General features: G+C 42.0%; 1 protein-coding gene and 1 long non-coding RNA gene across 2 annotated transcripts in view; both read right to left on the reverse strand.

Moving 5' to 3' along the window:
- Positions 1 to 5,123: 5,123 nt before the first annotated feature.
- On the reverse strand, positions 5,124 to 9,081 carry LOC146889985 (serum amyloid A-5 protein-like). Its single transcript, XM_087901437.1, has 4 exons — positions 8,929 to 9,081; positions 8,296 to 8,390; positions 5,807 to 5,945; positions 5,124 to 5,391 (listed from the first exon to the last, which is right to left on the reverse strand). Exons 2-4 carry the CDS (start codon positions 8,384 to 8,386, stop codon positions 5,253 to 5,255), a joined length of 369 nt encoding a protein of 122 aa, XP_087757563.1. The 5' UTR covers positions 8,387 to 8,390; positions 8,929 to 9,081; the 3' UTR covers positions 5,124 to 5,252.
- A 286-nt stretch (positions 9,082 to 9,367) lies between these two features.
- Positions 9,368 to 18,762, reverse strand: part of LOC148118218 (uncharacterized) — a 55,807-nt gene continuing 46,412 nt past the window's right edge. Inside the window, exons 2-3 of the long non-coding RNA XR_015736380.1 lie at positions 10,936 to 11,074; positions 9,368 to 10,563 (exon numbers count right to left, since the gene is read on the reverse strand). This is a non-coding gene — a long non-coding RNA (uncharacterized LOC148118218). The remainder of the gene's footprint in view (positions 10,564 to 10,935; positions 11,075 to 18,762) is intronic.

Below are 18,762 nucleotides of genomic sequence, written 5' to 3' on the forward strand. Positions count from 1 at the left end.
AAGACACGGGCACAGTTCTGAAAGGCCAGACTCCTAAAGGTCAAGGTCTTGGTCACTGTAGTTGCTTACAAGGAATCCCTGTTACTTGATACAATGTTCACCCAGCCTCTGGTTTCATTTCTGTGGCTGTGACAAACACCCTGATGCAGAGAGATGCAGAGGAGGAGCGGGTTTATCTGGCTCACAACCTGGGTTGCAGTCCATGACTGCAGGGAGTCGCAGCAATAGCAGGTAGACAGCTCACCACAGCATGTCTGGTCAAGGGCAGAGAGAAATGAATGCACCCGTGCTGTCTGCTTGCTGTGGCTCTCGGTTAGCTTTCTTCATTCTTACACAGTTAGGACGCAGCACATGAAAGGGAACCAATCATTGTCAGGGCCAGTGTTCCCACCTCACTTAACAGTCAAGAGAACCCCCATAAACAGACAAGCCCACAAACCAATCCCATTTAGCAATCTTCAATTCTAGATCATGTAAATTTGAAATATAAAACTCACCAGCCCAGGGGGCTGGAGAGATGGCTCAGAGGTTAAGAGCATTGCCTGTTCTTCCAAAGGTCCTGAGTTCAATTCCCAGCAACCACATGGTGGCTCACAACCATCTCATAATGGGGTCTGGTGCCCTCTTCTGGCCTGCGGGTATACACACGGACAGACTATTGTATGCATAATAAATAAATATTTAAAAAAAAAAACTCACCAGCCCAGGGAAGACTGTGGGGACACTGGCAGTGAGACCAGGATTTATTTCTACCATTTGTTCTATCTTTTTGGAAATCATTCTGGAGAGATACCTTGCTCAGCCTAGACATAGGGGGAGAGCCTTGTTTCTGTCTCAATGCAATGTGCTAGACTTTGTTGACTCCCAATGGGAAGTCTGACTCTCACTGAGGAGTGGATGGTGGCTGGGATGGAAGGTAGGGGGTGGAAGGAGCAGGAGAAGGGGAGGGAGTGGGGGTTGGATCTCACACGTAAAATGAAAAAGATAGCTTTAAAATTTTTTTTTACAAAAAATTTTAGATTTGTGATTTCTTTAAGAGTCTTTAAAACATTCCCTTTCAAAATAAGCAACAAAGTGATTGGTCCTTTTTTTGTAACGGCAAAATACAGTCTGTCAGTAAAGACCTGACTGAGAAGAATACCTTGCTTGCCTACGTGGTTAATCTCTGACAAGCTGTTTGAGTATGAATGGATATTAGTTTTGGGGATGCTTGGTTTTTCACTTCTAATACAAGAAATGATTAATTATGTAAAACCACGCTATTTTTACTGTAAAAAATAAAAAGTCCCAGCCCACACGGCTTTAGCACAGCTGTACACATTTGCCAACTGCACACATGGAAGGACCTAACTGAAGGCTCTACATATTTCTTCATGCAATGTATGATTAAAATGACAAGTAGCAACCAAGTCAGGGTGTTAACCCAACATTTAGGAGGCTGAGATAGGAGGTCCATGAGTTCTGAGCCAGCCTTGGCAATATAATGAGAACCAGTCTCAAAACAATAGTAAAAAGGCAACAAGCAGGCAGGCATGATGGTATATGCTTTTAATTCCAACATTCCCGAGGCTGAGGCAGGTGCATCACAGATTGCAAGGCCGGTCTGGTCTGTACAGTGAGTGAGTACCAGGATATCCAGGGCTACAGAGAACTCTTTATCAACACAAAACAGGCAAGTTTCTATATTTGTCTAAATCATGAGGCACATAAGTTGAAGCCAAGAAATTAGCTGCAAATTCTCTCTCTCTCTCTCTCTCTCTCTCTCTCTCTCTCTCTCTCTCCCTGATGGAGATGTTGGTAGCTGATGGGCTCAGGTTCTCATTGGCTTAGTTGATGCCGAGTCACAGAAGAGGTCACTCTAATTTGCTGAGTCCATGAATTGAAAGGCTAATCCCACTCACAAACATCCCACATACAAACTAGCGCTCAATCTACACACACACCTTCAGAATATGATCCATTTTTGGACACCGGTTCCCTCACATTGAAACACCCTGAAACTTAGTTCAATCAAAGTACATTCTGGAGACTTGAGGAGGCCTTGAAGTTTTGGATGTTTGATGACTGGATTTATGATTTGTGGGTGTACATTTGTGCAGAATGCTGGTGCAGTCATTTCTGTAGTCCTTCCTGCCTTCTTTCCTTCTTCCCTCTCTATCTCCCTCTCCCCTTCTTCCATCTTTCCTTCCTTCCTTCCTTCTTTCCTTCCTTCCTTCCTTCCTTCCTTCCTTCCTTCCTTCCTTCCTTCCTTCCTTCCTTCCTTCCTTCCTTCCTCCCTTCCTTCTCTCTTCCTTATATTTTTTTTGGCTCTGACGATTAAAGCTTGCCTGGAGATCAGAGGGCAGAGCTAGCCACTAGTTAACCATAGAGGCTAAGCAGTGGTGCTATATACTTTTAATCCCAGCACTTGGGAGGAGGAAGTACAAAAATCAAGAGTTCAAGGCCACTCTGGGGCATATTAATTTGAACCGGTCTTAAAGAGAAACAGCTGGGTGGTGGTGCTGTACACCATTGATCCCAGCACGTGGGATCTCATGCCTTTGATCCTAGTACTTGGGAGGCACACATCTCTAATCCTAGAACGAGGAATGTGGAAACATGATATAAAGCCCATTCAGTCTGAGGATTCATAGAGACAGGACCCCCACCCATTCAGTCTGAGGATTCATAGAGACAGGACCCCCATTCATTCAGTCTGAGGATTCACAGAGGCAGGACCCCCATTTGGTCTGGGATTTAGTAGAGGAAAGAGGTTTCTGGTGGCTGCTGCTCTGCTTCTCTGGTCTTTCAGCTTCCACACTATTATCTGACTTGAGGTTTTTATTGGTTAAGACTAATTAGGATCACACTTCACTTTCTTTCTTTCCCTTCCTCCTCCTCCTCCTTCATCAATTTGTTTAAAGTATTTGTTTAAAGTAAAGTCTATCATTATTGGTGGAAATGATAAACAAAAAGAAGTGTTTTGAAGGATGGGTGAGGACTCAATGATTTGTACATACTGTGGAAAATGCTCTGAAATTGGTAGAATAAAGGCCAACTTGGAAAGTTGGTGCGTTACGGAGATGGTGCGTTAGGAATGATCAGAAGGTGCATATAGACAAGACAGGATGTGCTAATTGCTGGATTTTTTTCTTTCAATTTCCAGTGCAGAAGCTAAGCTCATTCTAGGAAACTTTTCCTGCATTTGTCTTGGAAGCAGACACCCACTAAGACAGATAAGTGGACAAAATGAATGACACACAGGACAGTTGTATTTGATATAAAAGGAATTATTTTGGAAAATGGCAAGATGCCTAAGAGTACTTAGGCATGGGTAAACGTGCTGGATTCAGAACTATGGTGAAATCTTTTCATGGAACCAGTCCACAGCAGTAGCCAGTGTTGTTGGGCCAACACAGAGAGCTTTGGAAGGAGTCCTGAATTGTGCTCTGCACATAGCACTGGGGAAGCAGCACACCAAGGATTGTCAGTGATGCTGACAGGGATAGAAGGGGAAGGAGGGACTAGTAAGATGATGTTACCAAGGAGAGGATCCCGAGAGGCTGATTCTGGTCACCATTAGAAGGCTGTGCACTGAAAGCCAATCCAAGTGAGGGGCTAAAGAAATAAATATTTAGAACTCTGGACTGAGGCCACAAACTCCCTTCGTCATCATTTGGGGGCTCCATGGGATGGCTAATACCCAGATGTCAGAATGACATCCTCTCCCAAAGATGCAATAGACTGTAAGTTGAAACCATGGGGATGCCTTGTTGGCTTTCACAAACAGGGCTCAGTCTGCTCTTCAAAGCCATTTGGAGGAAGTGTGGAGGTGTCAAGGTATGAAAAAAAGGGAAATGTTGGCTAGCAGAGATAGATTTGGATTTCACATATTATTTGAATTATCCCTTATAATAAGTGTTTACAAGTAAGAATTTTTTTCAAAGATGACATCCAGCATGCAAATGTGGGTGTTCTGCCACAGACATGGTCAGGGGTATAGTGTTTGCTTCCAATAATACAACTTTTGGGTATATACTCAAAGGATGCTCTATCATACGACAAGGACATGTGCACAACTATGTTCATGTCAACACTGTTTGTTATAGACAGAACCTGGAAACAACCTAAATGCCCCTCAACTGAAAAATGAATAAAGAAAATGTGGTACATTTAAACAACAGAGTACTACGCAGCAGAAAAAATAATGACATCTTGAAATCTGCAGGCAGTTGGATGGATCTAGAAAAGATTTTATTGAGTGAGGTAACCCAGACCAAGAAAGACAAATATAATATGTACTCACTCATAAGTGGCTTTTAGACATAAAGCAAAGAAAACCAGCCTACAATTCACAATCTCAGAGAACCTGACAATAATGAAAGCACTAAGAGAGACATACATGGATCTAATCTACATGGGAAAAAATAACTTCTATGTAAATTTGGAGCATGAGGACCATGGGAGAAGATTGAAGGGGAGGGGAGAGGAAGAAAGGGGAAGAGAGAAAAATGTGTAGCTCAATAAAAATGAAACCATGAATAATAAACAAGGCAGACAGCCCCTGAAAGAGCAAATGATGAGGTTATTCTCTGACCTCTAAAAAAACAAACACAAAACACACAAACGCATGCTTCTGCACAGGCAGAAACACACACACTCACACTCACACACACACACACACAGAGACAGAGAATCTGCATATTAGAGACAGTGAGCTATTATTCTAATATAGTGGATAGAAGTTGGTCAATAATTGAATTCTAAAGTTTTCTTGTGAGGACAAAGGATCAAAGTAGCAGTGGCTGAGGCAGAATTTACCCCTGCAACCTTAACAGGGTTGTATCCCTGTCTATAGGGGCAGAGAAATATCAGAGAAATGCAGTGAGGGAAGAGAAAGTGCTGGAACACAGTAGATACAGAGGGTGGGGTCAGGATATGAAAAGGTCTGAAAACACTATCTCTGTACCTTCAGGACTTGAATCGTCACGTGATTCTGAATGGGGAGTGGGGAAGTCATCAGAACTATCTATCTATGTGACCTGTGAGAAGACAAGACCTAAGCCATACTTTATTCCAGACTGTGTTTAGCATTGACCCTCTATACCAAACAGATCTACCACTGAAAACATAACGACAGGAAATTTCATCTTATGAATTTATTGCACATGCACTGTATGTTCTCCATGCCCACAGTATGCACAAAAGTAAAGAATTCCACGTCCTGTCCCCAGAGCCCATAGCACAGCCCCCTGAGGCTGAAGGGAGGATGCTCAGTATTTTTCTGGCAGACCTTTGGGTCTGTAGTGATTGGGATCATTGCCATTGCGGCCCCATCTGTTGGCTTCCTGGTCAGCCATGGAATCCTCATGTCCACGGCCTATGAGACTCTGAATGTTCTCTCTTAGATCACTAGGAGAAACAGACATGGAAGAAATCCATAGTCAATCACCAGAGCCACAGTACACCTTCCCAGTTCTCCCATTAGCATGGAATGGCCTTAGGGGATCCAGGAGGGGCAGGGAAGGATGGCCTGAAACATAAACCCTGCCAGGTCCAGTCTGTACTGAATGACCATCACCAGATAGACAGGACTGAGAATCACTCCCTGTCTGCATTTGGAAGCAGACCTACCCATCTCGAGAAGAGCACTGGCTTTGTCCACAGCCCAGGATCTACACTGAGCATGAATGGAGGAAGTAACTGCATGAACAAGTGGGCGAGGACACAGATTGGCATGACCCACTCCGGGACTCATCTGCCCCTGGTCTCCCAGCATACTCAATCCCTCCTACCCAGACCCAGCATCCCAACAGTCTGTGTTTACCTGAGGACTTCAGCAGCCCAGACTCCCCCGGGACCCCTTCGGGCAGCATCATAGTTCCCTCTAGCATGGAAGTATTTGTCTGCACCTATCCAGTTGGCCTCCTTCATGTCAGTGTAGGCTCGGTACATGTCCTTAGCGCCTGGGTGGGAAAGACAACAGGAACATGAACTAAAGACTCTGCCTATGTCTTAGAGAGGATGAAAGGGATGAAAAGAACTCATGGCTTGTGCCTGTGGTCAGAGCAGCCTGAGACCATGGCAGAGAAGAACACTGTCCAAACGTAGCTGGTCTCTCCAGGTTACTCCTGAGAGCTGTTAGAAGATGTTTCTGTGAGAGCTGGTGCTGCAACTCTTCCCCTACTTGGGAGAGCTGGTCCTGGCACTCTGGAGAGACGGTCTCACCTCTTACTACAGGTACAGGAGAACTGGTCCAGATGGTATGGGTTTAGAAGAGGTGGCTCTGCCCCTCTCCTGAGAGGGTGTTCCCAGTGGCCCAGACTGACCAGCTCGGCTTCCATCCAGACCCACATGCTGGGCTTTGGGCTGGCCCACCCTAGAAGCTGTCCTGTGGACACTGAGTCCATGACATCCAAGTAAGTGGAGAGGGATGTGGCTCACAGCCTAGTCCCCTCAGTACAGCCTGAGTAACCAGTAGAGAACTTCTCAAGCAAGGCCTGAGGTCTGAAGTGATTATGGGTTTTGCAACTTTGGCCCCATTCCTTGGCTTTCTGGGTGGACTCCAGGCTTTCCAATCCATAGTTCTCCACTCCAAAATAATACCAGTTTACGAGGCCCTGAAAGTATTTCTTGGCTATGCTGAAATCCAAGGAACAGAGACAGGAGGTAAATTGGAGGCCCACCAACAAGGGCCATCCTCCACTCCTACCAAGGAATGACCCAGTAAATACCGGAAGAGTTAAAATGTAGGCACAGGGAAACTAATATCACTCTCCTGTGCAAGGTCCTCAGCCTGCTTCTCCTTTCCACAACCTGCGACAAGATGGATTGAGACCTCATCTTGCTCTTTACTTTTTTGTTGTGGGTTTTATTTATCACGACTCTCCATCCTTTCCCTCCACTTCTGGATTTCTAGAGCAACCAGACCCAGCAGTACAGACAGCAGGAAGGAGCGGCCACAGGCAGGAATGGTAGTGGCATGAAGCAGAATGGGCATTTTCTGATATTTTTATAAACCTGGGTGTCTGCAGCTCCTTTTCATTGGGCCTTGAAGTTACTCTGAGCAGAGAAGTATTTGTCTGGTTTTGTAAGTTGGCTTTTAGATTGTCCCAATATGCTCTCAACAAGACCGAAGTCCTACAGAGGCAGGAAACTTTAAACGCAAACCTGGGGTTTCACTGCAGTGTTGGAGGAATGCAAACTTCCTGTGGATTTTCACATTTTCACCCTGAAAGCAGAATACTTTGGAATGGTCCATGGGGGTGAGTTCATGTCCCAAAAGAGGGCTTCCCTAGAGACCCTAAGGGGGAGACCTTTTCCTTGGATTAGACCAAGTTGGATTAATGAAAGTTGTGGAATCCTAGGCGTTGTCTTCTATGAACTGTGTATACTCTGCACAAAGAGAGGTGGCACTGTCACTTGAGAGAGCTAACTCATGAAGCCAAAATTCCAGGTGGAAGCTCCCAGGACAGTAAGAGGAGACAGAGAATGCATTTTTACCATGGCCACTGAAGAAAACACATCAAAGCGTGTATACTAACTATATTTCTCATGGCGGTGTCAAAACTTCTCACACGGAACTTAGCAAATTCGGCTGTACTTTCACCTGTATGTTGAGAGGACTACATACATGGTGGTAGGAAGATCTAGAATAAATAAGTAAGCCATGATGTCGAAATACATGAGGACATGCAATGTTGAATTTCCAGGAGTCCTACACCCTTGCTCTTGGCTCTATGTCTAGGATAGGATGAGAATTGTGTGGAAGGTACTATCTGCAACCATGTGCACATGGACTAAGCTCATGTGTCTCTAGAGACATACTGAGTGCTCCCTTACTCTCGAAGACTGGTTAAATTTACTGTCTGTGAATTTCACTGTGGAACACACTCTCTGGAATGTCCTTGATTTCACAGTCCCCAGACACAGAAGTGAGCTGTTCATCACCTTCCACAAGGGGGCAGCAGATGCCCTCTCCTGTTGGCGAATCTGCATCTTTCAAGTACAGATTGCTCCTCTATTCCTGTGAAAAAGCTGCTCTACTCACATTGTGTGCTCTCAGGCTTGGGATCCTCACAGAAGAGGTCAACACTGACCATAAAAGTTCAGAACTACATAGCAAGAGCGACAATGTTCCCCTATCCAGCATACTTCAAAAAAAAAAAAAACAAAAACAAAAACGTTTGCCCTGAAGTGTGCCCTTCAAAAAAAAAAAAAAAAAAAAAAAAAAAAGTTTGCCCAGAGTGTGTCCCTGCTCTGGTAAATACTTGGAATCCACAAATACAACCTCCTGCCCTCATCCTTTGTTCTTACCTAGACCAGCTTCTTTGATGAACTCGATCCACCTTTGGCTGTCAACTCCCAGGACCAAGAGACACAAAATGATGGCAATGGAAGGCTTCATCCTGCTGTAGGGTCAGGAAACACAGGATGAACACTCCATTTTATGGGGTGGAGGATGCTTCTATGAGCTGTCCTTGTATGCCAGCACCAAATCCCACTAGATTTTATACAGAAATTCACACACATGTAGAGAGATGATGGAAGTGGATTCCAGGGACCTTCTAGCTTCCCATTTCCACGTGTTTCATTCAACTCCCCATGCCTGAGAGCTTGCAAATGGACCACTAGTATAAAGCACTTGGCAGTCTGATCTTGCCAACCAAAACCCAACTGTACAGGAAGCTTCTGGAGAGGCGTGTGGTGGCTTTATTGCCATCACAGTCTCTGCACTCTATCTAGAGAAGGCTGACTCTGCCCTCGCCTGAATTCACACAGAAGCAGACAACAAATCCCCATGCCAACAGTCCTGCCTCCTGTGAATGCTAATGCATCTAGTACATTCAGGAGAGAGACAGAGCAAGAAAACACAGCCAGTGAATACTGGCAGGAAACAGAAGAACAGAGTCTGCAAAGAGCAAATGCTGGAAAGTTCTGACAACTCACCTGGGGCTCAGTTCCTGCTGAGACCTTGGGTGAGCGGCTTGTGTTACTTGTTGAGGAGATGTCACTGGGGCTATCTATATATATTGTCACTTAGCTAGTGGAGAAATCCCCTTTTTGATCTTGCATAATCCTACTTGGCCATAACTTAAGTTTCAGGACACAAAGATTTCTCTTGACACAGTTTGGCTTTCCCCTATTGTGCAATCTACCTAAGCTCCGGAATGCGGCATGTGGAGCTTCCAGAGTCTTCCCCATCCTGACAGGAAATAATCAAGGTAAGCACTTTCCATCAAATCATGCAGGGCCAGTGTCTAAGTAAGGAACATTAATACTGGAAAAGGAGATCTGAATATATAATTATCATGGGGGTGCATGGCAAATCCAAAGCCTAAGATTATGTCCTTTCAAACTATAGTTCAAAATTAAGCTGGACCTGTAAAATAGGAGAAAGAACAGAAGAAATTGACTTTTGGCATCCACACGGTTGAACTCAACACTGGGAAATGACTTCTGCAGACTCAAGTGTTTGTTCATGAGCAGTCACTAAGAAAGATAATAAAGCAGATTAATTCAGATACTGTGATAAGACAGGAAAACAAAACAATAGTACAGGAATTTGTTTCAAAGTCACGAAAAAATAAAACACCATCAGCAGGAATGAGGAAGGCCCCAGGTTGTCAATTATGCTACAGTGGGTTCAGGCAGAATGTGGCAAAGCACAGAACAGGAATGCTGGGAGATAACATCAGGAAACAGCTGTTGGAGACAGAGAAGCAGCACTAGGTGTTTGTGGTAGTTCACATATGACTCAGTTTCCATCTGCAGTCGATTCTGACTTATGAGGCATTTGAGTTCAAGCTTGCCTGCTCTGCTTTTCCCAATATTCTTGAGGGCTGTGAGAGCCTTCTGATTTAGCCATGGTAAAGAACATTTTGCCCATGAGAAAAGAATATCCTATCTACTACAAAGAATACGACTGATGCCAAACCTCAGGAACATCAGGATATAAGGTAAGGCTGCTTCTGAGCAGCAAGAACCTGCTAGAGAAGAGGCTGCTCACTCAAGGACAAGAATGGTCTTGTGCTTAGATACTGACTGTGCTGTGCTGTGCAATTCTCTGCCTTTGCTTATAAGGTTGTCCTGGAATAAACTCTGGGCTGTTTGGCGGTTCTCACATGACCTTACAGACCTCCTGATTCTATCCTGTGTTTCTGTCTCAGTTCCTTTCACCGGATATTTCCTTAGCCTTAGCTTCCCCTTAATCCAAGACCCTAGCTGACTTTATAGCAGCGGGCTCCTACAGATTTTCTATGTGAATTTATCTTATGAGAAAAGTTCATTCAGGTCATCAGGGGCTACAGTTCATTTTGTATCCGCTGCCCTTTATTCAAAAGAAAAAGTTAAATGTGTTGGCTTCCTTGGAGAAGGAAGGATACAGCTACAACACAGTTGGTATGATGAGGGCATCACATTTGTTTCTCTGTTCTGTTCTGTTCTGCTCTGAAGTAATTAGGGTTCTGGCCACTTTGGTCTCATTATCCAGTGTTCTGGGTAGACACCGGACTTTCCAGTCCGTGATTTCTCATTCCAAAATAATAAAAGTTTAAGAGCCCTTGAAAGTATTTCTTGCTGGTGCTGAAATCCAAGGAAGGGAGACAGGATATGAATGCCAGAGTGAGACAGACCCACCTCAAAGGCCCCTCCTCCTCACCTATCAAGAAATGACCCAGAAAACACTGGAGGAGCAAAAACTTAGCCACAGGGAAGAGGAAATATCAGTCCCTTGGGGAAAGGCCTCAGCCTGCTTGTCCTTTTCACACCCCGTGACAAGATGGATTTGAGACCGCATCTTGGTGTTCACTGTTTCGTTGTGGGTGTTATCCACCCTCACTCCCCAGCCTTTCCCTCCTTTTCTTGCTCTCCAGACCACCCAGACCCTGCAAGCACAGACAGTGGGAGAGGCCACAGGTAGGAGCAGTGAGAGGCCTGAAGCAGCAGGACCATTACCTGACTATTTTAGCAGCCCAGATGCCTCCAGCTCCCCTCTGTTGAGCCTCAAGATTTCCCCGAGCAGAAAAGTATCTGTCTGAGTTTGGGTAATTGGCTTCTAGATTGTCCCAGTAGGCTCTCCACAAGTCCCAAGTCCCTATGAAGGAAGGAAAGTTACAAAGGTCAGCCTGGGGTCATTGGAAAAGTGGAGGAATGCAAACTTTCATGGATTTCCATATTTCATCCCTTGACAGTTTAATCCTTCGAAATGTCCATGGAGGCGAGTGTATGTCTCTTGGGATGTCTTCCATGGTTCATAAGCAGGGCACTTCTCCAAGGATGATTTTGGGTTGGACTGATTGAGAGATGATGAGTCCTGGCTGGGTGTCATACAGATCTGTGTGCACACTACACAATGTAGGGGTGGAGCTGCCACGTAAGAGAACCGAGAGGTGGCATAGACATCCCAGGCATAAGATCCAGGAACAAGATTGTGCATGAGAAGTGATGGGGAATGCATTTTAACCATGGCCACTAAGAAAAACACAACCAATAGTGTGTATTAACTACTTTTCTCATGGTGGTGATGAAATCCCTGACAAGGAACTTATGAAACTGGGCTGTATTTTGTCTCACAGTTTGAGGAGAACGCACGGTGCGGTGACCAGTGTAGAATACATAAGTAAACTGTGGTAATTCTAGGTTATGAAAATTTGAAATTTAAAACTTACCAGTCCAGGGCAGAATGTAGGGTCACTGGCAGTGAGACCAGCATTTATCCCTCCAGTTCTAACTTTTTGGAAACCATTCTCTCTGGCAGGATACCTTGCTCTGCCTAGACACAGGGGTAGGGCCTTGGTCCTGTCTCAAAGCAATGTGCTAGAATGGGAAGTCTTACTCTCTCTGAGGAGTGGATGGTGGGTGAGATAAAGGAGGAGGGGGAGATGGAGGGAGCAGGTTAAGGGAGAGAGTGGGGAATGGTTTTGGCATGTAAAATGATAAAAGATAATTTTTTTGAAAATAAAATAATTTAGATTTGTGATCCCTTTAAGAGTTTTTAAAAGATTGCCTTTCAAGATAGCAATAAATAAATAAGTTACTTTCTTGGTAACTGCAATGCAGCCTGCCAGTAAAGACCTGACTGGGAAGAATGTCTTGTTTGCCTACATGGTTAATCTATAACAAGTTGTTTGAGCATGAATTGATTCTTGTGACATTTTGTTTTTTACTTGTGATACATGAAATGATTAATCATGTAAAATATGCTTTTACTGTTTTAAAATTTTGTAATTTATTTTTAAAAAAGAAAACAAACTATCTTTTTCATTATACATACCAATCCAAGTTCCCACTCCCTCCCTTCCTCCCATTCTCTCCACAAACCATCCCACCCCACCTCCAAACACTCTTCAGAGAGGGTAAGGCACATTGCTTTGGGGAAGGTCCAAGGCCCTACCTTTTCTATACAGGCTGAGCAAATCTATTATCTTTACATGTAAAGATAATAGGTTCCCCAAAAGCCAGTACATGCAGTAGGGATAAATCCTGGTGAAACTGCCAGTGGTCCCTCAGTCTGCCCCAGCCATGCAACTGTCAACCACATTCAGAGGGACTAGTTTGGTCTGATGCTTGTTCCTTCCCATTCTGGCTGGAGTAGGTGAGCTTCTATTAACTCAGGTAGACTGTTTCAGTGGGTGGACCCATCATGGCCTTGACCTCTGCCCATATTCTCATTCCTCCCACTCTTCAACTGGGTTTGGGAGCTCAGTCCAGTATTCTGATACAGGTCTCTGCCTCTGTTTCCATCAGTTACTGAACAAAAGTTCTATGGTGATATTTAAGATATTCATCAGTCTGACTACAGGGCAAGGCCAGTTCAGGTCCCATCTCATCTACTTCCTAGGGGAATAGCTGTGGCCATCTTTGTGGATTCCTGGGAATTTCTCTAGAACGAAGCCCATAGTGGCTCCCTCATAGAAGACATTGCTTTCCTGCTCTCATCTCTGCCTTTATCTCACCTATCCCATGCCCATAAGTTCTCCTCCCCTCCTCTTCTTCCCTCCTCTTCTCCCCTCCTCTTCCCCTTCCAACCTCCCTCCTCTCTCCACCCTCATGCTCCCAATCTTGTCAGATGATCTTGTCCATTTAGACTTTCTAGAAGAATCTGTGTATGTTTTCCTTAGGGTTCACCTTATTACTTAGCTTCTCTAAAATCATGAGCTAAAAGTTCAATATCCTTTGTTTATACCTATTGTCCACTTACGATTGAGTACATACCATATTCATCTTTTTGGATCTGGGTTACTTCACTCAAGATAGTGTTTTCTACTTCCATTCATTTGCATGCAAATTTCAAGATGTCATTTTTTTTTACTGCTGACTAGTATTCTAATGTTTAATAAATGTGCCACATTTCTTTATCCATTCTTGGGTTGAGGGACATCAAGGTTGTCCCCAGGATCTGGCTATTACAAATAGTGCTGCTGTGAACATAAGCTAAACAAATGTCCTTGAAGCATGATTGAGCATTTGGGGGTATATACCCAAGAGCGATATTGCTGGATCCTGAGGTAGTTTGATTCTCAATTTTCCGAGAAAGCTTCTTACTTATTTTCAGAATGGTTGTACAAGTTTGCATTCCCACAAGCAGTGGATGAGTGTTCCCCTTATTCCACATCCTCTCCAGTATACGCTATCATTGGTGCTTTTGTTCTTAGCCATTCTGTCAGGTATAAGATGCTATCTCAGAGTTGTTTTGATTTGCATTTCCCTAATGGCTAAGAATGTTGACCACTTCCTTAAGTGTCTTTCGGGCATCTGAGATTCTTCTGTTGAGAATTTCTGTTTACTTCTGTACCCCATTATTTCACTGGGTTATTAGAATGCTGATGTCTAATTTCTTGAGTTCTTTATCTGTTTCTGAGACCAGACCTTCATCTGATGAGGGGTTGGTGAAGATCTTCCCCCATTCATTATGCTGCCTTTTTGTCTTACTGACTGTGTCCTCTCCTTTACACAAACCTCTCAGTTTCAGGGGTCCCATTTATTGATTGTTGTCCTCAGTGACTGCTACTGGGGTTATATTTAGGAAGTGGTCTCCTAGGCCAAAGCATTGAAGGCTACTTCTTACTTTCTCTTCTATCAAGTTCAGTGTGGTTGGATTTATGTTGAGCGTTTTGATCCACTTGCACTTGAGTTTTGTGCATGGTGACAGATATGGATCTGTTTTTATTCTTCTACATATTGACATCCAGTTATGGCAGCACCATTTGTTGAAGATACTTTCTTTTTCCATTGTATCATTTTAGCTTTTTTGTAAAAAAATTAGGTGTATGGATCAATATTCAGGTCTTCAATTCGATTCCATTGGTCAACCTCTGTGTTTTCATGCCAATACCATGCTGTTTCATTACTGTAGCTTTGTAGTTGAGCTTGATGTCAGGGATGGTGACATCTCTGGAAGTTCCTTTATTGCACAGGATTGTTTTGGCTCTCCTGGGATTTTATTGTTGTTGTTTTTCCATATAAAATTGATTATTGTCCTTTCAAAGTCTATGATAAATTATGTGGGGATTTTAATGGGGCTTGCATTGAATCTGTAGATTATTTTTAGTAGGATTGCCATTTTTATTATTTTGTTCCTACCTATGGAAGAGCATGGGACATCTTTCCATTTTCTGGTATCTTTTTCAATTTCTTTCTTCAAAGACTTAAATTTATTGTCAAATAGGTCTTTCACTCTTTGTTTAGTGTTACCTCCAAGATATTTTATGTGATTTGTGGTTACTGGGAAAGGTGATGGTTCTCTGATTTCCCTCTCATCTTCTTTATTATTTGTATATAGGAGGGCTACTGATTTTTTTTGAGTTGATCTTATATCCTGCTGCATTACTGAAGTTATTTGTCAGCTTTAGGAGTTCCCTGGTAGAGTTTTGGGGGTCAGTTACATATACTATCACACCATCTACAAATTATGAATGTTTGACTTCTTCTTTTCTAATTTTAATCCCTTTGATCTCCTTTTCTTGTCTTATTGCTATAGCCAGAACTTCAAGAACTATGTTGAAAAGATACAGAGAGAATGGACAGCCTTGTCTTGTTCCTGACTTTAGTGGAATTGCTTTTAGTTTTTCTCCATTTAATTTGATGGTGGCCGTTGGCTTGCTGTGCATTGCTTTTATTATGTTATATATGTTCCTTGTATCTCTGATCTCACCAAGACCTTTATTATGAAGGGGTATCGACTTTTGTTGAATACTTTTCAGCATCAAATGAGATGATCATATGATCTTTTTTCTTTCAGTTTATTTATATGATGGATTATACTTTTAGATTTTTATATGTTTAACCATCCCTGCATCTCTGGGATGAAGCTGACTTAATAATTTTGGATGATCTTTTTATGTGTTCTTGGATTTGGCTTGCCAGTATTTTTTTAGTTCTTTTACATCTATGTTCACAAGTGAGATTGGTCTATAATTCTCTTTCTTTGTTGAATCTTTGTGTGGTTTTGGTATTAGGGTAACTTCAGTCTCATAATTAGAGTTTGGCAAGGTTCCTTCTGTTTCTATTATGTGGAATACTTTGAGAAGCATAGGTATTATCTCCTCTGGGACGTTTGGGTAGAATTCTACACTTAAATCATCTGACCCTGGTCAGTTTTTGGTGTGGAGACTTTTAATGACAGCTTCTATTTCCTTGAAATTTATAGGTCTATTTAAATTATTCACCTGGTCTTGATTTAATTTTGGTATATGGTATCTATCTAGAAAACTGTCCATTTCTTTTATAATTTCAAATTTTGTGGAGTACAGGTTTTGTAGTATGATCTAAGAATTCTCTGAATTCACTGAATTCTCAGTGTCTGTTTTTATGTCCCCATTTTTATTTTTTATTTTTTCAATTTGAGGTTTCTCTCCCTGCCTTTTGCATAGTTTGAATAAATGTTTATCTATCATGTTTATTTTCTCAAATCTCTTTATTATTCTTTGTATTGTTTTCTTTGTTTCTATTTCATTGGTTTTAGCCCTCAGTTTGATTATTTCTTGTCATCTACTCCTGGGTGCATCTGCTTCTTTTTGTTCTAGAGTTTTAAGGTGTTCTGTTAAGTTGGTAATGGGGACTTCCTCCACTTTCTTTATGTAGGCACTTAGTGTGATGAACTTTCCTCTTAACACTGCTTTCATACTGTCCCACAGGATTGGGTACATTGTGTCTTCATTTTCATTGGATTCTAGGAAGTCTTAATTTCTTTCTTTCTTTCTACCTTTTTTACTGTTAAAAAAATTAAAAATAAAACCCAGCCCACACAGCTCTAGTAAGTCTGAATACATATTTGCCAACTATACACGTGGAATGACCTACATGAATGTTCTAAATATTTCCTCATGCAATGTATGATTAAAATGACAAGTAGGAACCATGTAAGGGTGATAACCCAACATTCAGGAGATGGAAATAGAAGGTACATGGGACAGCCTTGGCTACATAATGAGAAATTTCTCAAAACAAATGCTAAAAAGGCAAAAGTATGCAGGCATGGTGGTATATGCTTTTAATTATAGCACTCAGGAGGCTGAGACAGGTGCATCACAGATTTCAAGGTCAGTCTGGTCTGTACAGTGAGTGAGTATCAGGATAGCCAGGGCTACAGAGAAACTCTTTCTCAACACAAAATAGGCAAGTTTCTCCTTTTTTCTATCATGAAGCTCATGAATTGAAACCATGAAATTAGCTTTCATGGATAAGGCTGCTGCAGTCATTTCTGTAGACCTTCCTGCCTTCTTTCCTTCCTTATGTTTCCTTCCTCCCTTCCTTTTCCCTCCTTCTTTTCTTTCTTTCTTTCTTTCTTTCTTTCTTTCTTTCTTTCTTCCTTTTTTCTTTCTTTCTTGTTGTATGGTATTTTGTTTGGTTCTGACACATAAAGCATACCTGGAGATCACAGGGCAGAGTTTCCCACTAGTTAACCATTGAGGTCACACACCTTTAATCTCAGCACTTAGGAGGAGGAAACATGAATATCAGGCATTCAATGCCACTATGGGGCATATAAATTTGTAGTGGTCTTACAGAGAAACAGTTGGGTGGTGGTGCTCACACCATTGATCCCAGCACTTGGAATCTCTTGCCTATGATCCCAGTACTTGGGATGCACACATCTTTAATTCCAGCATAAGGAAGGTGGAGATGGGATCTGAAGCCCATTCAGTCTGACTATTCATAAAGACAGGACCCCCACCCTTTCAGTCTGAGAATTCATAGAGATAGGAACCCCATTTGGTCTGAGATTTAGTAGAGGAAAGAGGTTTCTATTGGCTGTTGCTCTGCTTTTTTGATCTTTCACTTTTCACACTTGTAACAGGAATGAGCGGGCTGCTTGTTTCCCCTTTTTCTGTTTAAACAAATAGGATGGCTTTAACTTTAACATAGTAAAATTACATATAACAAAACAGTTATCAAGCAAGAATTACAGTTACAATATTTATGTCGACTTTATCTTTTATCATAACTGAGGAAAACTATATCTATAAATTCTTCAACTCCATCAAAGACTCCAGAAGAATATAATACTACCTAAGTAAACAAGAAGTTGGCAACTTCCAAAACTCTAGAAATGACAGAGACATTTTGTTGCCTGTACAGTTACCCAAAGTTCTTCTATATCGTTGGGTCATCCATCTTTAGCCTACAGGCCCATAGTATCCAGCAGGCATTTCCATGAAGCAGGAAGTTTTAAAGGCAGTTCAGTCACTATCTACTGTGTCCTGCAGAATGTCTCGCAGACTCTTTCATGAAACAGGAACTCTGAAGGATCATCTCACCTTTAGGCAAGTCCAGCAGTCCTCTCTCCACTGGTTCTTCATGTCCAGTTTATGCATCAGTTCAGGCAAGAGAAGTTTCTTGCCAAAATGGCTAACCAACTCCATAAGGAGCCTCTTTGATTCCCATGTAGATTGGTATTGCCAAGAGCAGACGTGTCTCACTGTCATGAAGAGCCCTAAGTTATTAAAACATTTTAAATGCCATATTCTGTAGTCTTTGAAAGATATGAAGAATGCCTATCTGAAATATATCTATGCACATCTAGAAAATCTAACTAACATGACTACAAACTTGACTATTATAGATGATTATCTATCTATATTTCTCAATTATTCATTACATTTTTAAATGAATGACACAATCACAATACCTTAATCAAGATCAGAAATACATATACATATAACAAAATTGACGTTAAATTTCTATCAATAAATCAAGATTTATACCAATGCAAATTATTCATATCTATATTATATCCCCCTTTAAATTTAAAAGAACATTTATAAACAATATTTGGGAATATAACAGTTTTTTTTCTTCAAACTGCTTCGTGCTGAATTGGGGCACTGTCAATCAGGTCTTTCATGGTGTATCCCGTATACTAGGTTCATCTCAGTTGGCAGTTGAATGAAGTAAGTTTCTGAGGGTGTTCATAGCAACCTTTCAGGAGGGCGTGGTCTATCATACCACATATGCCTGGAGGCAATCCACAGGTTCTCATCTTCTGTGAAAACAAAAGAAGAACCTCTTTTCCAAAGCATCATATCCTTAGACCCAAATTCTGAAGTCATAATACCTTTATAATATCCATGCTGGTTTAGCTTAGCAGCCCACACAAGAAAACGTCTCTCTGTACTTAGCTCTTTCACAGTCAAAAATTTTAAAGAAAACACAATAATACAAAGAATCCAGAGTCTCTGTGAATTGTCCATTTTTATGTGGCTTATTTTTTTTAATCTATGACTATTTGTACTCTGTCTCTTTAAAGACTGTATCCTTTTTCAAGAAAGCATTAACTTTATT

Source organism: Myodes glareolus, chromosome 24, assembly GCF_982192425.1.
Source record: "Myodes glareolus chromosome 24, mMyoGla1.1, whole genome shotgun sequence".
NCBI lineage: Eukaryota > Metazoa > Chordata > Mammalia > Rodentia > Cricetidae > Myodes > Myodes glareolus.

Excerpts from the sequence above, each read along its gene's own strand:
- LOC146889985 (XM_087901437.1), bottom strand. The coding sequence starts at position 8,386 with ATGAAGCCTTCCATTGCCATCATTTTGTGTCTCTTGGTCCTGGGAGTT. Across the intron at positions 5,946-8,295 it reads CATCAAAGAAGCTGGTCTAG|GCGCTAAGGACATGTACCGA; the intron begins GTAAGAACAAAG and ends TTTCCCACCCAG. Across the intron at positions 5,392-5,806 it reads TGGGCTGCTGAAGTCCTCAG|TGATCTAAGAGAGAACATTC; the intron begins GTAAACACAGAC and ends TGTTTCTCCTAG.